A 16,525-nucleotide genomic window follows, 5' to 3' on the forward strand; every position below is an offset into this window, starting at 1 on the left:
AAAATCCAATTGGGCATGTCTGGGAAAAACGTCCTTTAAAGCAATCAAGGACTTTCCACAAATTAAATCGCCATTGCTTTCTTCTCGAAACAGAGACTCCGCCGCCGACTACAACGCCGAAAATCACGACTGCTCTGAACGTGGGATTCAGAAGAAATAAAGGTATGGTATTCCTGGATAGCGAATACGTCTGTAATTGGGTCATTAACGAGCGGTTGCCGTCGATATAGTTTCAGAGCGATTTCAACCTCGAAACATGAATAACGAAAGCGCTCATCAGAGGAAAGCGATCGAAGCGCACCCCGCGACCAATTCGCTGATGGATGAATCGCAAGATTACAGAACAGGTAAATACAACAATCTCCAATGCTCACATGTTTCCTAGTAAAATATTCCTAGCTAAAATATCATATACAATTTCTATAAAATCGTATCTTAATTTTTTTTCTATAGAGTGATCTGTTAATATATATGTATAAAATATAGATTTTCCAATGGAAATAGAAAAATACCCTTTAAGAAAAATGTTTCTATATACATTCTATGAAATGTATTTAAGGCTATAGAATACATAAATTTCTCTATTTCCTTTAGAGTGTTCTGTAAATATATCTTAATAAAACAGCTGGACTTTTACATAAATCTTTTAAGCGATGTAAAAAATTCCCTTTGAGAAAAATATTTCTATACATTTTCTATGAACTCTTATTTAAATCTACAGAATATCTTAAGTTGTCTATTTCCTGTAGAGTGCTCTATTAATAAATCTGTTTTCATAGATATTTCAATGGAAATAGAAAAATACCCTTTGAGAAAAATATTTCTATACATTTTCTATGAACTCTTATTTAAATCTACAGAATATCTTAAGTTGTCTATTTCCTGTAGAGTGCTCTATTAATAAATCTGTTTTCATAGATATTTCAATGGATATAGAAAAATACCCTTTGAGAAAAAGGTTTCTATATACATTCTATGAAATCTTATTTAAGACTATAGATAGAATACAAAAGTTTCTCTATTTCCTTTAGAGTGCTCTATAAATATTTCTTCATAAACGTCCTGGAGATATTTATAGGAAAATTATCTACATTTCAATGAAATGTTACATAAATCTTTAGATTTCGTTTTATATTTTTAATTAAACGTCATCAAATCAAAACGTTCTAATACCTAAAAGCTATTCTCTTGATACCTCACATTTGGGTTTAAACGAAAATATTTCGATAGCAAGATTTAACTTAATACAAATACTGGAGATTTTTAAGTCACCATCGCTTCGTTTTAAACAAGTTTCCGTAATTTACGCATCTGCATTACTTTGATTTAATCAGATATTAAAGCGGAATGATATCTCGTCTACCAAACAATTATTTCAAAATATTCCACTAATGTCTAAAATAATTTGCAATTTTAATATTGTAGTTAGTAAACCTCGAAGCTAGTTTGGTGCTAATCGAGTTACAGAAACCTTCTTGAATTCCGGAAGGCTCAGTTTATTAAGTTAAATATAATAAACCATGGAATTTAAAATTAGCTGAAGTATTTTAAGCATTGGAAAGTAATATTCATTCAGTGTTCCTAGATGGGAAAATTCCAGGTGGCAAATAGTACGGACTTAAGCGGTCAATATAGCAAATATTATTATTTTTTTTATTTATTTTAGAGTAATAACATAATACTTCAATTTACAAGAATATTCTTGTAACTTGAAGTATTATGTTATTACTCTAAAATAAATAAAAAATTTAATTTCACTAAATTTGTTTTTAGGTTTTTACGAGCAGTAATCAATTATTAGCCACTATTATCAGATTTTTCTATATTTTCCACTATTTAGCACCATTGGCTACTATCAGGCACTATTATTAACAATTATACACTTTTCCCATATTTTTCACTATTTGGCACTATTATCAGATATTATAAATGTTTCCATATTTTCCACTATTTGGAAAGTTTACCATTTCTTACAATATTTTCCACTATTTGCCATATTTTACAATATTTGCCATATTTTACAATATTTGCCATATTTTACAATATTTGCCATATTTTACAATATTTTCCACTATTTGCCATATTTTACAATATTTGCCACTATTTGCCATATTTTACAATATTTGCCACTATTTGCCATATTTTACAATATTTGCCATATTTTACAATATTTAACTCTATTTGCCATATTTTACAATATTTTCCACTATTTGCTATATTTTACAATACTTTCCATTATTTGCCATATTTTAGAATATTTTCCACTATTTGCCATATTTTACAATATTTTCCACTATTTGCCATATTTTACAATATTTTCCACTATTTGCCATATTTTACAATATTTTCCACTATTTGCGAATTTTCCAATATTTTCCACTATTTCCCATATTTTACAATATTTTCTACTATTTGCCATATTTTACAATATTTTCCACTACTTGCCATATTTTACGATATCTTCCACTATTTGCCATATTTTAAAATATTTTCCACTATTTGGCACTATAGGCGAATATTAACCATCTTTAAAATATTAGCCTAGACGATTATAATATATTTCCACTATTTGGCATTATTTGACAATGCCAAAATTAAGTACATTCACCGTAACTAGTTTTAAAAGATTTTAAAATACCTTCCAAATTTTGCGAGACTTAAAAGAGTATTGAAGTTTCTGCTAAGTGCTATTTATCTTATAGTTTTTCAGAATGCATAAATTAAGGCTTTCTGCAGATACTAAAACTAGATTTTAAGAATGTCTTTCGAATTTTGAATGACCTTAAAAAATATCTTGAATGTTTCGCTTGAGTGTTATTTAAAGGGGAACGGCCAAGCTTTTCGAAATATGGCCTTAATTCCGTATCAATATACTAACAAGTACATGTACTTGAAAAAATAGTTTTGGCCCAAAAAGTTGAAACGAAAAATAACGCCAGGTGTTTTGATTTGAATTTTCGCCACCATCTTAGGGGCTGCCGCCAGCGCACCTAACCCCGTATGAGCGATTTGCGAACTATCCTAACTTTTGAAATCGCTCAATCTAGGCTTAGGTCTCTTATAACTGGAACGCGCCGCGCGTGCAAATCAAAAAAGAAACTAAAATCTTTCGCATCTACAGCAGCGCGAGCTTTTTTTTATCAATTTTAATCGAGCAGGGAGTGTCTCACCGACTTCTCACCAGGTGTCGCGGCGGACGCGCGCTTTGCGATTTCCCGAAACTTCTTTATTTTATTAAAAATTAACCACTCCATATTCTTTATGCGGTTTTCGCCATAAATTTTAGTTTTTAATGGGCTATAGGGCTATCTAACTGGTTAAAGCTTGACACTTCCCCTTTAATTTATAGCTTTTAAGAGCTTTCAAAACTAACAGGTCTTACCCAGAAAGTAAAGCTGATTTTACCCAGAAGGTAAAGTTATCCAAGAACGTCTTCTCGGAAAAACCACAAAGGGACAAACTTAGGAACCGGCGTCTATACTTGGGACTATATTCTTCCCGGAAATATTTTATCACGAGCCCGTCTGAAACATGAGTCTTGGTTTTCGTTTATAAATAAAACAAAGAAATGGGATATAAATTTAAGCGAAGATGATGAATTAAACTAACACCGGGAAAGCTTATAGAAAAACGAACGTTCTTGGGTTTCACTTCTAGTCTTAAGGATTTATAGCCGTCGCGTACCCTACTCTACCCCGATGGATCTTATCGGCAACCTCTTTTTTCTCTCTCTTTCCGAGTTGGGATAGAGCGGAACTCGCGAGGATAGGTGGGAATTAAAAAGTATAGCCTATACAAAATAGACATTTTTTTATCTATAAATTTAACGCTAGGAGATAAGCCTATTTATTTCCCCCTTCTCAACGGTATAGGGCGCCCTCTATATATAAAACTAAAATAACGCGAATATTTCGCGAAGATGGGAAAAATAAAATAGCAAAAAGATATATATATATATATATTTACAGATAGTATATTTATATACCATGAGTATATTTATATACCGTAGCTCTAAAAGATCGTTTTTATCTAAATGGAAAATATTTCGAAAGGGGACGATTCATAAAGATCTATTTGAATTAGGGCCATTACAAATTTGAATTTAAAATACGTGAAAAGGTAAAATCATATATAGTAAAAATGCGGCAAAATAGCTCAACCCTAAAAAATTCAAAGTCATGATAAAACTTACGAAATACGCGAACCAATAGGTTTTCGAAAATATAATTAAAACAGGAAACTCGGACCAAATAACTCTACGTGTCAAAAACCAATTAAAATTCAACTTTAACTTAGAGAATATCTAAATACCCTTTTTTGAAGAAAAAAATGCTTGAATTTGAAATGAACTAATTTTTAAAGTACTTTTTCTATGGTTACGAAAATTAGTAATGGCATTAGCATCATAATGACAATAAAAGTCAAAATTAGCAAAAATTATTATCTAATAGATTTTCATAAATATTCTGCACTAGGTGAAATATACTATTTCGAAAGACGATAATATACTACTCACAAGTCAGTTCGGTTGTGAGTCTAAATTGGAGCTTGGTGAGAGCTTTAGTGCCAAAAAGATTAACATTAAAACAAGAGGAAATTTCATACTTCATTTATTATGTTATTTATACTTATGGTAAGCCTCTAATGGAAAATTATCATTAAATTAAAATTTAATATTTTCTTCCCTTAAATTTCTAATTTCCAAATGAAGCATCAGAAGTGTATTTACACACTGTTGACTTTTAACGAGAGAGACGTTATTTGGAATTTGGTTCGGTTTCTTCGCCTCTGGGTAAAATCGTAGTGACGCATGGAAGTCATTTATTTACCAAAAGTGGCGGAAAATATGGAAATTTAAAATAATAAAATGCTAAGGTTGCTGCAGGTTTTAAATGTTAATTTGTCTCAAAGTTCAAGGGTGAAGATCGTTGTAAAAATATCGGTCATTGCATTTATAGCATTAAATTATATGGTAAAGTTATAATATAAAACCCATTCACACGAGCCAGCATTCTTGTCCAACTTTGATTTCTTACTCGAGTTTGCAAAACGTGAAGCATTTTTACGTCTATTATTACAAAATACGCTAATTACGATTATAACGGTAATTATTGTTAATAGTATCATCATTTAAATTAAATAATAAACAAGAACATTATCCGATTTCAATATTTGGTGCTAAGCCTCAGTCAGAAAGACTCTTCTTATTTTCAAAAATTGGTTAAGAAAAGCGCTTGCGTGGCCAACCCTAAGGACAACCCCAAGGATACGTTTTATCCATCTGAAATACCCTGTTTGTGTTACTTTCCAAACCATATCTCAATTCGTTTTGATCACACGATCACTGAACTCACAAGGAGACTACCCGTGGTGGCTATCACCGATTTGGTTGAAATTCGGGGGTTAGGTAGACCTTATAGTATTATGAAAATTCGCAAAGGGAAAAGTTGCAATGGCCTTTAGTTTCTCTATGGCAACCGAAAATGATTTTGACCTCTCCATTTAAAAAAGTATGGGATTTTCTCGGTTACTCAAATTTTGTAAAAATTTACCCAAAATCCTGGATCAATTTTACCCAAAATAGGCCAAATTCATCTTTTTGGGTTAGTTTTAAAAATTTAATTTTAAGTAAATAAGTACCCTGTGAAACCGAGAAAATCCCATGCTTTTTTAAATTGAGATTTTTTATTTTGCGAGTTCCAAAACATTTTCGGTTGCCATAGGAAAACTAAAGCCCATTGCAACTTTTCCCTTTGCGAATTTCCATACTACTTTAAGGTCTACCTAACCCCCGAATTTCAACAAAATCGGTGATAACCACCACGGCAAGTTTCCTTGTCAGTTAATAACTAGTAAGTTATTAGATTTTAATTGTCCTGTGACTGTGGTATATTAAACGTAGTTAAAATCTATTCGGCATCCAGGCAAATCTAATGAGGGAATTAGACCTATTGGATTTGCAGAATTAATTTTCTGATTTAAAGAGAGGACCCCGGAAATGCTCCCACCGTTGCTTTTAAAACAGTGTAACATTAAGCGCCCGCGTTAAGGCTTATGTAAAATCGATTTTCTAGTAACACTATCCGTCTGGGGAGAATCTTTTCATCCCAGACCTGCCTTTTCAGAAGGTCTTTTTTCTCCCTTCCAAATCGCAGGCGCAATTCTAAACTGGCCCATATTGTAAAGAAAGGCGATGACAGCCTAATAACAGACATTAAATAAATTGAAATTTTATTCCTGTAAATAAACAGCCTCTTGCTTTCACATCATGGTATTATTTAAGATTTATTTTTCTTTAAAAAAAAAGGCTTAACGTCAAGAAGATAAAGCTTAACTTTAAGAAAAATAATAATTTTTTCTCCGAATCATCGTTGTTAAGTCGAATTTTTAAACCTCCAGCTTTACGGACGGAAATTATCGCGCCAGTATGTCGATAGATGGCGCGTTTACTAAAGGTGTGGTTCCTAAATTCTGATTCTAAGTAAAAACGTATTTTGGCTTAAGTTGATTTGCAAATCCCCTTTGCTTTATTTAACCTAGCTTTATGGATGGAATATATTTCTCGTAAACGTCAATAGATGGCGTTTTTAAGGGTTTACGAAATTTAAAAGTTGCACTTCCCACTTACTAATATTGCTAATAGAAATTTTAAATTGAATTCTATTTTTCAATGTAGAAAAAGCGTTACGTCAGTCCAAGAAATCCGAATGGTCGAATACCAATGACGTCACAGGACGTTCCTACCAAGCGTCAGCCGAGAATGTCCAAACAGGTGCGAAATACTAACTCTTTAGTACTCAAACTAGTATTCGAAGTAATTAAATACTACCAGATTACAAAAAAAATCTTTCCGATCCGTCAAAAATGGCAATGCCTATGTGGAGAAGGGTTTATATCAAAAAATCAAACTATCGATTGTATAAGTTAAATTTTATGTAGTGGCAGTATGTTACGCTATATCCAGTATTTGAGTCTAATCATAAACTAAACTATCTGTTTATTTTCGTTGTGGGGCACCATCGACCGTATGTCGAAGCATTTCATTAAAACCATTTACGTCGGCATTACAGACCGCGACAATTTTGAATTTGACCAATACTATCGATAATTTTATGTTTCGATAACAGCCTCTTCTCCACACGCGCATTGTCATTTTTGAAGGATCCTGATTTGCCACAACCCTCCTACGCGTTGTAACCCGGCCACCTGAAATAATGGCTTTAAAAGTCGCTTGATGACTTAGGCCTAAGGTATTAGCCTAGCTAATTATTTTTGTAATTTTTGATTTTTACAGAATAGCCTCCCTGGGCAGTGACACGAATTATGTAAAATCCAACTCGTGACAAATTACGCGTCACCAATGTTTTAGATGAAATTAAGAATCTTGTCGTCCTTGCGGCTTTGACAAGTCAAATTTATAGCGCTCCTCGTTAAATTAAGTTAACCTATAATCTTTAAAAGTCTCCTTTGACCTGAGCAAGAAATGTGATCATTTTAACCCCGCTCCCCATATATAATTTTATGTTGGGTGTATGAAAACGTTGAACACATAAGAGACATAAGAGTAATAATAATAATAATAATAATAATTAGCTAGGCTAATAGCCAAGGCACCTCCATAGGCCAAAATCATCGAGCGACTTTTAAAGCCATTAATTCGCGTTACACTGCGCAGGAGGGTGGTGGATAGCCTGTCATGCCACACGAGCCAACAGCTCCCTACAATTACTATTACCGTTAACTTCTATGTTAGGTATGATCGTATATTAATAATTAATTGGTGCATTTTAAAATTAGACGTACAGAAAGTGAAACAAATTGAGTCTATTAATCTTATCAATGCGGAAACGTTCTCTTGATTTCTCCACAAATTGAGTCTTTTAAATCGTGCTAATGCGGACACGTTCTCTTGATTCATCGACAAATTGAGTTTATTAAATCGTGCTAATGCGGACACGTTCTCTTGATTTATCTACAAATTGAGTCTATTAAATCGTGCTAATGCGGACACGTTCTCTTGATTCATCTACAAATTGAGTCTATTAAATCGTGCTAATGCGGACACGTTCTCTTGATTCATCTACAAATTGAGTCTATTAAATCGTGCTAATGCGGACACGTTCTCTTTATTTATCTACAAATTGAGTCTATTAAATCGTGCTAATGCGGACACGTTCTCTTGATTCATCTACAAATTGAGTCTATTAAATCGTGCTAATGCGGACACGTTCTCTTGATTTATCTACAAATTGAGTCTATTAAATCGTGCCAATGCGGACACGTTCTCTTGATTTCTCTACAAATTGAGTCTATTAAATCGTGCTAATGCGGACACGTTCTCTTGATTCATCTACAAATTGAGTCTATTAAATCGTGCTAATGCGGACACGTTCTCTTGATTTCTCTACAAATTGAGTCTATTAAATCGTGCTAATGCGGACACGTTCTCTTGATTCATCTACAAATTGAGTCTATTAAATCGTGCTAATGCGGACACGTTCTCTTGATTCATCTACAAATTGAGTCTATTAAATCATGCTAATGCGGACACCTTCTCTTGATTCATCTACAAATTGAGTCTATTAAATCGTGCTAATGCGGACACGTTCTCTTGATTTATCTACAAATTGAGTCTATTAAATCATGCTAATGCGGACACCTTCTCTTGATTCATCTACAAATTGAGTCTATTAAATCGTGCTAATGCGGACACGTTCTCTTGATTTCTCTACAAATTGAGTATTAAATCGTGCTAATGCGGACACGTTCTCTTGATTCATCTACAAATTGAGTCTATTAAATCGTGCTAATGCGGACACGTTCTCTTGATTCATCTACAAATTGAGTCTATTAAATCATGCTAATGCGGACACCTTCTCTTGATTCATCTACAAATTGAGTCTATTAAATCGTGCTAATGCGGACACGTTCTCTTGATTTATCTACAAATTGAGTCTATTAAATCGTGCCAAAGCGGACACGTTCTCTTGATTTCTCTACAAATTGAGTCTATTAAATCGTGCCAAAGCGGACACGTTCTCTTGATTTCTCTACAAATTGAGTCTATTAAATCGTGCCAAAGCGGACACGTTCTCTTGATTTCTCTTTTCGGTTCTCTTTGCAGGAACCAAAAACGAAGGGTCCCGATTGTCGGAAATTTCCCTAACTTCCAGGGTGTCATTCCTAGCCATCATATCAAGGATCATCTGGATAGGGGTTCTCTAACACTTAAAAATGACAGAACTAGCGCACGAGTGCCTGATAACATAGCAAGTATCGGACAATTATTTATAACCCATTTTGATTTACACCCCGACTGAAAAACCCTGGCCACGAAATATAATATAAAAATAATACGAAATACCAAAGATAACTCTACAAAGACAGAGATAAAGAACTTAACCATCGCAAGGCGGTCACTGTGAAACGAAATCAAGTGGTGGTGAAAGAAATATTGTGAAAAAAAAGTAAAAAAGGAGAACACTTAAGAAAGCGTCTCTAGAAGATATAGTGCCAACAACAATTCAACAAACCCCAATTGATTTTTTTCTTTCTCCCGCGACCAGATTGGGAAGTAAACAATTTGAGTACTTAAATCGAGGTGTACAGCGCGTGCAAGAATAAATAAAAAACTTGGGGACCTAAAAAAAATATTTCAAAAACGTTTGCTCAAATGCAGGAACCAAAAAACCAAAACTATGAAAATATAAAGAGTTGTATTAAAACAAAAACCGCAGACCTAATCACCTATCTACTCTTACACGCGAAAAAAAAGTCCGAATAAAATTCTTTGAGATGTTTAACGTTATAATAAAGTCAAACTTTTAGTCTCAACAGTGCCAAAAAAGAGGAAATATAAAAGAGACTGTCTGTGTCTGAATACATCACGTTTCCTGATTACTGTATATAGTCAACCATTATCTTTTTGTTTATAAGGTTTATTAAGAAAAGATTGCATTATTTAAAACGCTAACTGCGAAAATTGTCTCCTTAAAATGTAGATGGCAAATTGCTGAAGACCAAATTAAATTAACGAAAACGTTACTGGAAGAGATATTATTTTTCGAATGAAAATTAGTTGTTTGAGAGCTACGCTTTCTTAAGCTGGCTTTAAGTTTTTGACTATTAACACAGCCCACTGTAAATAGATCTAATTTTATCCAGTTTTTCGCGTTAATTCTTCCAAACAAACCAAATAAATGCTAAGTTCTAATTTCAAATGAAGCGAAATCGATTTCGCATCGGCGATCGAGGGTTAAAAATAAAATCGATTTCGATTCAACGATTGAGGTTTAAAAATCAAATCGATTTCTTATCGACGAAAAATGAACGTTTAAAAAGAAAATCGATTTCGATTCAACAATCGAGGTTTAAAAATCAAATCGATTTCCTATCGACGAAAAATGAACGTTTAAAAAGAAAATCGATTTTGATTCAACAATTAAGGTTTAAAAATCAAATCGATTTCCTATCGACGAAAAATGAACGTTTAAAAAGAAAATCGATTTCGATTCAACAATCGAGGTTTAAAAATCAAATCGATTTCTTATCGACGAAAGATGAACGTTTAAAAAGAAAATTGATTTCGTACCGACGCGACGATAGATCGAAGTTTAAAAATCAAATCGATTTTAAATTTCAGGATTTACTGTACCGACTTATATTTAAATCGGGAATAATTTAATAAAAAAGGAACTGTATAGAAATGTATCCTTAAAAACGTAAAACCAAATTTATCTTCGTAAATTTAGTTTTGAAAAAATAATTAATATTGTACACGGGTAAGGTACGATAATCGAAGCTAAAATTGGCGCAAAAATGAAATCGAACAAAGTATAATTTCGGTAGGATATTAATTTCGTAATTAAGTGTAAATTAAATATAAGAACATACCCCGTTGACTCGGCTATTTCCAAAAAGAAAAGATTAAATAAATTAGACATAAAAAATAGTGTATTTTCTACACAGAAATTAGCAATAAATATAACGATGATGAAATGAAAAATCTTTTAACTTTTCCGATATTAAAAGGTTCGATTAAGTCCAGTCGCGATAAATTTTCATTGTGTATAATAAACGTTAATATAATCTTATGCAGAATAATAAAAAAAGAAAACAAAATGCCTAATAATGTAATTATTGCGCGACAACAAAGTCTAGCGGGCGTCGCTCGAAATGGATTTTTTTATTCAAAGAAGGAAGAATGAAGATTTGTGGCGTGAGTGTAACGTGTGGGACAAATTCAGTCCGCTCGTCCACCTGATTAATCAGGGCGAGAGATGTGTAACGACCACGCAAACGCGGGGATACGTGGGGATAGGGGTGGGGACACCCGTGGCGGAAGTATTCCGACCACCCGTTGTGGGATTGGTGGTCGTCCTCACACGGCCATCCACAAACTCTACCTCCCAGACGCTTGGGATTACCGGAGTAAATGACAATTAAGGAATATATATTTTGTAATTCTTTTTACCAAAATATAATTTATAGGAGGCGCTGTTGTTGAAGCAAGAAATTCGTGATATATAGATGAATATCGGAGGTTGCTTTATCGGCACGCGGCAACGCTATGGCGTGCCGTGCAGGAAAAACTGAGGTTGGGAGACTTCTACTTCGCTGAACAGTATTCATCGTAGATAGTATACGAACGAGCTTCTAATCAACGCTGTCTGGCGTAAGAGGCAATTTTTCGCGATAAAAATATAGTCCCTGTCTAGATTAAAATCGAATCGACGTTTTCCCCCAATTCCCCTAATGCGAAAGCCATAAGCTAGACGGGTGACGATCAAGGCCCGCGCCGGGGCCCCAAACGCGAGCCCGAGCGAACGCGGGTCAGATATAGCCTCCTACTAATTGCCCAGATTAATCGCTTTTCCTAATAATTACGGGTATTTAAAGCGTTTTACACAACAAAGCTTTTCCGAAAGGCAACGAGGTGGCGCTAGATAACGGCTCCGTAAACTAAGCTTAAAAATATAGATAAACCTTTCCAAACTCCAGCCCCGTTGATAGGCCGAGGTTAGAAACAGATGACCGGTTCGCGCCACGACGCTTTCGCCTAGGTTATCGACTAAACACATCAATGCCAGTGTGCCAGATAGAATGTATCTAAAAGGCCACCCTTCTGACCCCGCTTCTGACCTCGCAAAGAAATACGGCTTTCGTCGAAGAGGTACTTCATATACAGTACCGCGCGAATCGAAGCGAAATTTAAGGGAGTACGCGTCGTATATCTTCCGGGCGAGTTCGGGCGAGTTCGGGCCAGTATTTAAATCGCCCTCTTAAACGGGGAGAAGAGCGTCGTAAAGATTCTTTTACGATCCGAGATATTCGAACGTCTTTAAATTTTATGGGATCACTCAATTTCGTTAAAATCAAAAAAGAAGAACGACTCGCAGCGCCACTCGGCGGACTGGCTACTCAGAAAGGAAGGCTGCCCGGATCGAGTTTTCTTAATGGGATTCGGGCTCTATTACTCGAGAAAGCTACATTTTCCATCAAAACTCAGTCAAGCCTTTCCTTTCAAGCTAACTAATTTTCATTGTACCCCGTCGAAACGGACGGGGTTAGGGGTTCCGATCAGCTCTCGAGGAAAAAGGTATTTTATATCAATGACCTTTTTTTCAACTTCGAAGAAAGAAACCTAACTTGCTTTTACTGGAATTTACGTATTTTATTTAATTAGAGTTTTCTCCACCAGCGAAATGGATATCATAAAATCAAGTTCATAAATTTTTTCATAAAATGGTTATTATTTTGAAGCTGGTTTCACTCAACGTAGTAAAAAATTGTAAACATTTTCTTTGCGCTCTTTGCAAAATTTTCTATGAAAAGTCTATTGAAATAAATTCGGAAAATGCTTAAAATGTCTCTAGACTCTAGTCTATTGAAATTTCACTTTTTTTTGAAGTCAACGTTGTAATATTCTAGATGAATTAACTCACATTGTCAGTTATAAGTTAAATATGATATTTCTTATAAAACTATCCAAATAGTAATTTTTTCAAATATGACCAATTGAATTGAAACCGTTTCAAATTAGAAAGTAAAGTTTTCCACGACCAATTTCTCAACTTTATGAATCGCTCTGTCTCGTGGCATAAGAGTGGCAGTCCAGGTTCCCAACTACATCGAGAGGCTTCAGTATCATTAGAGAAAATAGAGAGCAATGTTTAGAGAAGAGGCCCTGTCGGAAAACCGTTAAACCCAATCAATTCTAGTTTATCTAATTAAACGTTTGGTCCATTTCCGGGGACAATAGCAGTTTCCTACGTAACACTTCACCGTCAGTAATTAATTGAGAATGTCCCCGATGCTCCTCAGCAGTGGCACTACGATATCTCCGCCGTCTCAATGTGTACTTTAAGCGAGGCGACGTTTTCTGCTTCGGATCGTCGAGCCGACCTTTATATTAATTCGCCCCGCCTTTCCAATGTTCGTCTCGTTTAACGGTTGTCATCACTCATTGATTTGCAAAACACCGCCTGAAAACCGGGAGAATCCATTCGTCCATCTCAACCAAACATCGCCTGAAAACCCAGCGAATCCATTCTGGTCTCAGCCGTTGTATCGGCTACACCGGAAACGTTTTTGTCGCCATCTCGCGAGTCTATAGTCTCTTCGCCGTCTTAATCAAAAACGCCTCAAACGTACCCCCCATTTTTCATCCCCCCTTTATAAACAACGTTTCTTATTTCGCGCGTCCAAAATTCTCCTGACGATTCGATTCCATTTTCCAACCCCTTTTGGAACGAGGTTTAACATCTGTCACTTCAAATTGAGAATTCCGCGGGATACGAAAAGTAGATGGCTTCGGACAAGAAAAATTGCGTGCCCCGCAGGGTTAAATGTGCTGGGTTAAAATGAATCGGAAAGGATTGAGACGCTATTTAAAGAGCGAGTAGGAAAAGACGGCTTGATCGAATTGGTTGTCAAATTCGCGTATGTTTAAAGTCCCCGCTTTCTTACGCTTTTTAGTCGACATTTAATTTAATAACTGCGCGGCGCAATTCAAACGACAGCTTCACCTGCCAAATTGATTTAACAATAGCGGTTGGTTAATATCGCCGGAAAACTTCAGAAGTTGATATGCTACGCCGGGCGATTTTATTTCAATTTAAATTAGTTTTAACTTGAATGTATGGTCCGAGTACAGGAGCGTTCAGACAATACAAATTGCAAAGACTAATTAATCAGCTAGGCTTATAACCAAGGCACCGCTTCAGGCCTAAGTCATCAAGCGACTTTTAATGCCTTTAAACAGGAGGCCGGGTTACAATGCGTAGGAGGGTGGTGGCAAGCCCTGCATGCCACGAGATCGAGCCAACAGCTCCCTATACTAACTATTACCGTTAACCTCTACAATTTTTCATGGAAAGGGGAAATTGAAGAACTCGGGGGAAACCCCTTGAACCAGTGGGGAGAGTACGTGCAAACTCTACACTAGGCCTTCAAACGTTAACAAAATCGTTTTTGATGTAAACTTTGACCAAAAGAAATTGAGAGGTTCGCCGCGAAATTTGGTTAGTTTATCCATCAAGTGTTACAACTAATTGTAGTGTGAGCATCAAAATAAGAACAGGTTTCGGTGAACCGTCCAAGGTTTAGGTTCTCTTGAAAAAGAAACCTTTTTATCCAATTCTGCCTTTTTCAGAGTATAGAAACCAAATGTTGATTTTAATTTAAGCACAGAATTTTTATATTTTTTACTCATTTGAAATTTTTGGTTAAAAGTTACTTGGTATATACTGTTATATATCATTAACGGAAAAGTCCATTAATTTAAACCATTGTGAAATTAATCCAGGTTTTAACAAGTGACAGGTTAACGCCAAAAATCTTTTATTTATTTTCCAAGAAATAGTTTTTTTTTCAACCCTAGGACCAGCGTGAATTTAGAATTTCACCCTTTTTTTCTGTTGAATTCCTAAAGGTTCCTATGCGTGTTATATTAATACATGTTAGAAAAGTCAATTGCGTAAATTTCAAATTGATCAATAAATATTTAAAGTTTATTATTATTTTTAAGCTTAGCGTATTTTTAGTATAATGCTCCTAACCATCATCAAAACGCACGTAGATTCTAATAATAATAGAAAAATATTTATTAATTTAAAATAATCATTACGAAAGCTTCCTTTAGTTTTGCGCTTAAGTAAAATATTTTCCTAATACAAACACAAACATTGAATACAACTAATGAGTAACCTTTAAGCTTCTAATTTTCGTTTGGTCGAATACGAGCGATGGTCTTTTAACCAACGCTTGGGCTCCAAATAGCTCATTTAACCTTTCCCCTTTTTTCAAAACATCCACGATACAACCCTTTTTGTTCGAAGCCGAAAATAGCGACTCAAAATCCTGAAGATTGTCAAATACAGAATCTGAAATATTCAAAAGCAAATTCTTCAGCAGCTGCTCACATAGACTATATAACTTCAAAAGACGCCAGGGACAAACGAGTCGCGAGGCGCAGACCCCGCAGTGGAAGCGAAAGAATTGGGGAAAACAGCGGAAACGAGGGGGGTTGGAAGGAAAACGCGGCAAGCCCGGACTAGCCCCGAGAAGAGCTAGAGAGGCATTGATGGAAGAGGGGAAATTTTTAAGCTTGTAGATGGTTAAAATTGTGATAAAACGATTTCGAGACAAGTACACGACTAGGTTTACTCTCTCGTACGCCGTCAGCCAGCGCAAAGCGAAGAGCGGTTATTAATTTCGCGGCGCTGAGGCATTCTTAACGATCGTATTTTCAGCCCTCGTGTTACGCTTATTTCGGCGCGCCGCCAGCTTTACTTCAAGTTTGGTCCGTCCAGGCTCCGAGATTTCTCGTCACTCTAAAGCCTAGTTCACACGGGCAGTGTTTTCCTGGTTTTCTATATTTTCTAGTTTTATCGCCTTTTCTCGTGTTTCTGGCGCGCAGGAACACGACTGTACACAAGGACAAGATTTGCCGGACTTTATCACAGCGAACGCTGCCGGGGAACGATAAAACGCATAACCTTTTTTTGAGGGGCGTTGGGCTCGACCAGTCAGCCAGCGTTATGCCGTCACGTGGTAGACGCAAAAATTCTTAAGCCTACTTTTAAAGACTTTCAAAATCACTCCTTATATCACGTGACAGCGAAAAGCTCGCTGATTAGTCGAACTCAAAGAGCTTCAAAAACCGGGAAAATAAAGTAGAGATATTTCATAATTTTTTTTCTACGTTTTCTCGTTTACCGGCAGCGTGGACGGCGGAAAAATCCGTCAAATGTTGTCCGTGTGTACAGTCGTTTTCCCGTGCGCCAGAACACCGGGAAAATAGAGAAAATGAGGAAAACACTGCCCGTGTGAACCAGCCTGAACTCAGTTTCTTCGGCCCAACCACCACCACCCGCTTATTTGGCGTCTTAGCCCAAAGCCCCCGACCGACCCGAGACGAACAGAAGGGGAACGAAGATGGCAATGATAAATGTGGCCTTAGTTCGCCTGACTGGCAAAGTACGTAGCCCCATCTAGCTCCCTCTAATCGTTAATTGCCCGACCG

The 16,525-nt window shown here is 35.7% G+C and overlaps 1 protein-coding gene across 1 annotated transcript in view; it reads left to right on the top strand.

Moving 5' to 3' along the window:
* The window catches only part of LOC149921397 (protein amalgam-like), a 110,707-nt gene extending 100,393 nt beyond the window's left edge, over positions 1–10,314 (top strand). The window contains exons 7-10 of the mRNA XM_090163074.1: positions 94–162; positions 231–347; positions 6,677–6,772; positions 9,125–10,314. Coding sequence (XP_090019200.1) covers positions 94–162; positions 231–347; positions 6,677–6,772; positions 9,125–9,225 — 383 coding nt within the window. The 3' untranslated portion in view covers positions 9,226–10,314. The remainder of the gene's footprint in view (positions 1–93; positions 163–230; positions 348–6,676; positions 6,773–9,124) is intronic.
* Positions 10,315–16,525: the final 6,211 nt, after the last annotated feature.

The sequence above is a fragment of the Leiobunum rupestre genome, chromosome 11 (genome assembly GCF_980474605.1).
Source record: "Leiobunum rupestre chromosome 11, qqLeiRupe1.1.hap1, whole genome shotgun sequence".
NCBI classification, from domain to species: Eukaryota; Metazoa; Arthropoda; class Arachnida; order Opiliones; family Sclerosomatidae; genus Leiobunum; species Leiobunum rupestre.